The sequence below is a fragment of the Prionailurus bengalensis genome, chromosome E3 (assembly GCF_016509475.1).
Source record: "Prionailurus bengalensis isolate Pbe53 chromosome E3, Fcat_Pben_1.1_paternal_pri, whole genome shotgun sequence".
NCBI classification, from domain to species: Eukaryota; Metazoa; Chordata; class Mammalia; order Carnivora; family Felidae; genus Prionailurus; species Prionailurus bengalensis.
This window is the reverse complement of record NC_057357.1, coordinates 2,750,239-2,756,238: the sequence shown is the minus strand read 5'-3', so window position 1 is coordinate 2,756,238 and position 6,000 is coordinate 2,750,239. Positions and strand designations below refer to the sequence as shown.

The following is a 6,000-nucleotide window of genomic DNA, read 5'->3' as shown; positions in this document are numbered from 1 at the left end:
AAAAGAAAGCAGGGTGAGGGGACAGAGTAGGTGCCCTTGGACACCTGTATAAAGGAGCAAGAAAAAGCATAGTTGCTAATCATAATTTCAATAAACTCTGGAGCCCGATGTTCCTAAAGATCTTCATGATGCCCACTGAGTTGCAGTGCAAACGCAGTATTTTTATTGTCGGGGGGCTACTACATCAGAACCCTAGAGCTTAAGATAGAGATCAGGGAGGATAATTTTCTGAACGCCGGGTGTCCAGAACTAGCAGCCTGCACAAGCTCCTTGTCCCTTTTAGCGTTAACCTAATAAACAGCAGCATCCTGCTCTGTGACTGGCGCACAGGCTTGTCGCGGAGCCTCCACGAGAGAAGGCGGGGGACGCACTCCGGGAACCGTTAAGCGCGTTCCCGGGGCTTCAGCACCGCAGGGCTCTGAGCCTCGCTTCTCTGGGCGCGCTGCGGGTCGGCCCTCGGGCTTCCCGGCGCACGCGCAAGGTCGGCCGGGCTCTCGGGCGCCGGCCACATCCGGGGCTGTGCGGGCGGCGCGGTTACCATGGCAGCGGGGTCGCGGCAGGCGCGCGGGCAGGGAGGTCCGGAGGCTGCGGGCGGCTGGGCCGCCGGCGGAGCCGCACAGCCGGACAATCGCGCCCGCAGCGCCGAGGGGCGGCCGGGCGGCGCCGCAGCCATGTCACTGGGCACCGCGGATCCGGCCTCGGAGACGGTAAGCGCGGGCGGGCCTCCTCGCTCCCTCCAGCTCGCCGGCTCTCGGGGCCAGGCGCGGTCCGGAGGAAGGGGCACACGGCCGGAGGCCGCCGGGTGACAGCTGCCATTATTGTTACCGCATAAGACCGACCCTTGGGCCCCCGCCCGCGTGCAGCCGGCCGGGCGTCGCCGCCCCTCACCCAGTCTCCAGCTGCCCCTAGACCCCGCCAGCCCGTGCACAGGCCGCCGCTTCCAGGAAGCCCTCCCGGACGCCGCGCCCTCCTTCGAGGCCCCGGCCTGTGCCGAGCCTGCTACCGCGGTCCGCGGGGCGACGGAGTTTACTGCGTAAGTGCTGGCCCACCCGTGCCTCCGGGGCGGGGGGCAGCGGCCGGCCTGGGTGTGCAGGGGGAAAACCCCCGGCCCCGACAACAGTGCCCTGCCCGGCGCCGATGGGAGAAGGCTTCCCCGGGGGAGGCGTCCCCAGGTTTACTCCTTTGGGTGAGGGCAAACGTGCTGTCCGCTCGTGCCTTTTCCAAGTGTTTTGGGAGCGCCCACTACCGGCTGGAGGGGAGGTATCCACGTGGGTAAGTGGCATTCCCGTTGGGGGAGAAGAAGGCAGGAAACAGAGCGTCAAGATCACTTCAGAGAGTGAGCTGTGCAGAAAATAAAACAGGCCCCATGTGATGGAGGTGTTGCAGAGGGCTGCTTTAGACGGGGTGCCCGGAGCAGCCGCTCTGAGGACGCCCTGGATGAGGACGAGAAGGAGACAGGCTGGTAAAGACCTGAGAGCAGTGGGGAGCAGCATGTACTAAGGTCCTGAGATGGGAGAGTGGGGTGTGGCACAGCGCCTGCACGAAAGCTTGCTGGGACCTCCTGGGGGAAAGGGGTGTGCATGGAAGGTGGGCACCCGCCTGGCCACGGGAGCCGTGCAGGCCATGCAGGGAGCGTGGATTTTATTGCAGGCGGGGTGAGAAGCCTTGGGAGGGCTCCAGACAGAGGGAAATTTGCTCGCTTTGCTTCCTTCTCACTGAGATGGCAGCACTCAGCCGGGCTGGACAGAGAGGGCCCAGGCTCAGTGCTGCTGGCCCCTGGGAGTGACTGAACTTGTCCCTCAAGGCAGCGAGTCTTGCCTCATCTGGGAGGCCCGCCCACCTACATGGGACTCAGTTACCGCCATGGGTCCTTCATCTTTAGAAAGTGACGTTTTATGTCGTGATTGTAAAACTCATGACCGTTAGAGAAAACTTAGAAAGTCCGTTTACCTGCACAAGACCTGGTCAATATCTAGCGGATTTCCTTCCAATCTTTTTCCAATGCATCTTTTTCCACGCACCTTTGAAAAAAGTTGAGAGCATATTTGACTCGTTTTGTCACCTTTATTTGTTGTTAGCGTTTTCCCACAGCCGCACGTTTTCACGAGCATGATATGAAAAAGTCTAACCTGTGGATGCCCTTATTGTATTCACCCATTTCCCTGCTTTTTACTCTTTTGTTTTCGCTGCTCAGCTATTAGAAACAGTGCTACTATAAACATCCTTATGCACATAAACATTTGCTAAGCCCCTTACGTGTGAGGCTCTGAGGACACAGAACAAGTTAAGCCACGTTGCCTTGGTCTCCAGGAGTTCGGTCTCGTGGAGAAACTGTTGCAAAGCTCTCTCCACGTCTAGGAGATGCCCTTGGTCCAGGCTAACTTGCGGCTTTTCTGCTAGCTTGCATCTGTGCTCAGTTCGACAAGAACCTCTTGAGAGCAGGCACTGTCCAGTCTGTCCATTCTCTCAAGTCCCTTGGAATAGAGCTGCCTCTGGGCTTGCTCGTGAACTTTCGCAGAGCGCTTACTGTGTGCCAGGGGCCTCACCGTGCGGCGGCTGTAAGCAGCTCTGCTGACCGCAGTACAGAGCCACGGGGGTGACGTAGAGCCTGAGTGGGGCCATGGGTGATTTAAGGGCCAACATTCATAAAAAGGCTCACAGTTTCTAGAACGAGACAAGAAGAGCATTTATTAGACATTTACTATGTGTAAGGTTCTATATCGCGTGCTTTATTAGCCCCCTGGCCCAGACCTCAGGTCTCCTCTCCCCCCAGCCCTGCCCCCGACCTTTGGCTCACAATCTCCTGTGCTCTCCTGCCTCCCAGATCACCCTGCAGCCTCACAGCACCACGGCTTGAACATATTTATAATGGCTGCTCTGAAGTCTTTGCTAAGTTCCTCATCCGGTCTCCTTCAGAAGTTTCTATTTCTGCTTTTTTCCCCCTTCTAACAATCACACTTTCCTGTTTCTCTGGGCATCTCATGGTTTCCTGTCGGAAGCTAGACATTTAGATGGAATGTGACAGCGACCCCGGGTCGCCACCCCTCTTCCCCATGGGCTTGGTGTTTGCTTGGTGGTCCGTGTTTGGTGAGTGACTTAGCGGGACTAACTCTGAGGTCCTCCTGCCCGCGCTGTGCAGCCTCTGGTTCCCTGCAGGTTTTGTCTTGTTTGCATCTCTCTTAACTTCACTACCTAGGGGTCACCCTTGGGTCAACAGAAGCCATTTTTTGGTCAACGGCTATGGGTAAGCCCCTTGGCCTGTCACACTGCGTGTGCCTGTGTGGGCGTGTGCGTGCGTGCATGTGTGCATCTGTGTGCGTGTGGCTTGGAGGCTGCTGTCACAGTGCGCGACTTTACGGTTTTGCCCACCCGCAGCCAGGGACTAGTAGCTTGGGTTGCCCCTCTCCGTCTCCCCTGCACGGGCAGCCTTAGACGCGCACGTGCCCTCCGGACCTCTAGATATTGTACCTCTAGGCCTGGCTCCTGGGGAGCGGCTCTTGTGGCGGGGTGGTTTCTTGTCCAGCCAGTGTTTGCTTCGAGGTTGTGCTAAGACCCCTCCGCCAGGGTTGGTCTAGGTGTGTGGGGAGTGTTTCCAAGCCCTCCTTAAGCCCACGGCCACGTGCGTGCGGTCTAGCACTTGGAGGCAGCCTCCCTGACCCTCAAGGTCGACTGTGACCCCAGGAAGGCTCTTCTGGGCTCTGTTAAAGCTTCTGGTTGCTCTTCAGATTGGCTTCCTGCTGCTGCCGTCACAGAGCTAGGAGGGCCCTGTCATGGCTCCCCACCACGTCCCCATTGTCTTCAACTTGGCATTGGAATTAGGGAGCCATTGGGATCCTCCACCATGCACTACAAATACAGCCAGTCCCCTGTGCTACCGCACGGGCCCAACAGCAGGGACGGCCTCCTCGAGTGACAGTCCTGTTGTGGTGCGGGGAGGTGGGGGCCTGACCCTCCCTGAGCGGAACCTCTGCCCTGCGAGCAAGCTGGGGACCTAGAATTCCTAGTCGGCTGCTCCTGGGGTAGGGCTTACACCCTCCTTCTGGGCGCAGGGAATCTCCCCCACCGTTCACCACTGTCTTGCCTGCACCCACCTAGAGCCTATCTCCCTGGAGTAGTTCCCGTGGGACAGGGCTGGGGGTGGGGGGGCAAGGGATGCCCCGGACTGTTCTCTCCCAGATTTAGTAGATTTTCTTGAGTGAATCTCCTCCATTGCTGTCTGCCCTTAGGCCAGTTTCCAGAAACCCAAATGATTGTTTGTTTGATGACTTTCTGTGTTAAACGGCTGTCTGTTGAGGAGACAGTCGTCCAAGCTCGTCACCCCATCATTCTGGAAGACCACTCCTAGGGAACGTATTGTATTCCTTCTTCTCCGACACCGTGTACTGAATCCCCGCAGGCTCCCCCGTCTCCTTCGAGACCCGCTCTTTTTTCCCAGTGTCTGCTTAGTACACATATCCTTCTAGTGTTTTTGAAAATCCAGTAGAGGAACGTGTTCTCCTTTGTTGAGGAAGCTGGGATGCACAGGGTCAGTGGTGTGGCCAACGTCACACAGCCGGCGGGGAGGCACGATGCTGCTCTCCGCCCGCCTGCCCCGCGGCCGCCCCGGGCTCCCGAAGCCCAGGGAAGGGGTGCGGCAGCTCAGACTGTGCTCAGAGACATCGACGCGTTCATTGTCTTTAACGCAGCCCCGGGTCTGTCTGCTGCAGCCTGAAGAGGTGAGCCTGGAGCGGCTCCGCGTCCTGTCCCGTCCCGTCTGGCAGGACTGGCGGGCAGAGGGAGCGAAGGCGTGGTGGCTGAGCGCACCTGTGGGAGACAGATCCCTGGGTTTTGTCCACCACACAGGTAGCCTCGTTTCCCTGTTGAGGCTTCAGGCCATTAAACAATGATGACGAGCGTCCACAGAGAAAGCCGTCGCTCCTCCTCTGTGCGGTTTCCAGCGGGTCCACACCCGCCGTCGGCAGGCGTGTCCTTTGCGATGCCAGGGCGCGGTCGCCACCGTGTCTCCCCGGATCTGACACGGGATCTGCACGTTGAACCTGCTGCCTTCCCTTCCTAAACGTTGGGCGTCATTTTCACACGCTTTGCTCAAGGAAGACGCTCTGTGATCGCCACGTGCTAGCTGTGCCTTAAAACATCACTTGTGAGATGGCGCAGAAAATCCGTCAGTGGCTGATGGAAGATTCTGTTTATTTGGGGCACACGACCTTCCCCCCGTCCCACATCAGGTCACGCCACACCTTTAGTCCGGACCCTGTGTTTCAGATCGCTGGGCTGGAGGGCTGCCCCGTCCCGACAGCGACACCTTACCCACCCCCCACCCCTCTGGCACGGCCGTATGTTTCCAGTGGAACATCTGCTGGAAGAATTGTTCCTTAAAGTACTGATACTATGGCCATATGGCTCAGTCCGTACTTGTGCTTTTCAGAAGGCAGCAAAGTCCCACGACGGCACCGTGTGGGTTCAGCCGCGCCCACACGGCTTGCTGAGACACGCTCACCAGCCAGACGCGGCCTTCTCGGCTCCCAGGACGGGTGTCGGTTCCTAACTCCCGGCAACCGCGCCGCGAATCAACAGCACGGCGATCAGAGGGGATTTACGGGTTTATGTGTGTTCTTCCTTTCCCTTTTTTTAGGATTTAAAACCGAGTAAGTGAGTTAGCACAGAAACAGTCTTCTCTTGGGAAATGACATCCTCGTACTGAAATTAGGCGGTACACGTTTTCCTCTACCCCCCACGGCCGGGCAGGAAGGTTTCTACGGCCAAATAAGGCATGTATTAGTGCGCGTGTGTTTTTAAATGACTTTGACTTGTTCTTGTCAGGAGCCCGTCCCAGGTCCCTTGTGCCTTGATGTGAAGATGAATAAGAGAGCATTTAAACGATGTGAGACCCGTTCCTTTTCTCCAAAACCGTTTCTTTATCGACAGTACACAGCGGATCCTTGGACGTGGTGCCTCCGGGTGGACAGATGTGGAGCAGCCCGAGCGGGTGGAGCTTTGTGT

General features: G+C 58.0%; 1 protein-coding gene across 6 annotated transcripts in view; it reads left to right on the top strand.

The window, feature by feature from the left end:
• The first annotated feature begins 483 nt into the window (after window positions 1–483).
• Window positions 484–6,000, top strand: part of IQCE (IQ motif containing E) — a 42,231-nt gene continuing 36,714 nt past the window's right edge. For 2 of the 6 annotated variants that reach the window (XM_043559562.1, XM_043559561.1), the window contains exon 1: window positions 545–707. In XM_043559562.1, the coding sequence (XP_043415497.1) occupies window positions 672–707 (36 nt within the window). In that variant the 5' untranslated portion in view covers window positions 545–671. Of the gene's footprint in view, window positions 708–876; window positions 1,034–6,000 lie in introns of those variants that run through there. The other 4 variants (XM_043559558.1, XM_043559559.1, XM_043559563.1 and 1 more) reach the window with 4 other exon arrangements.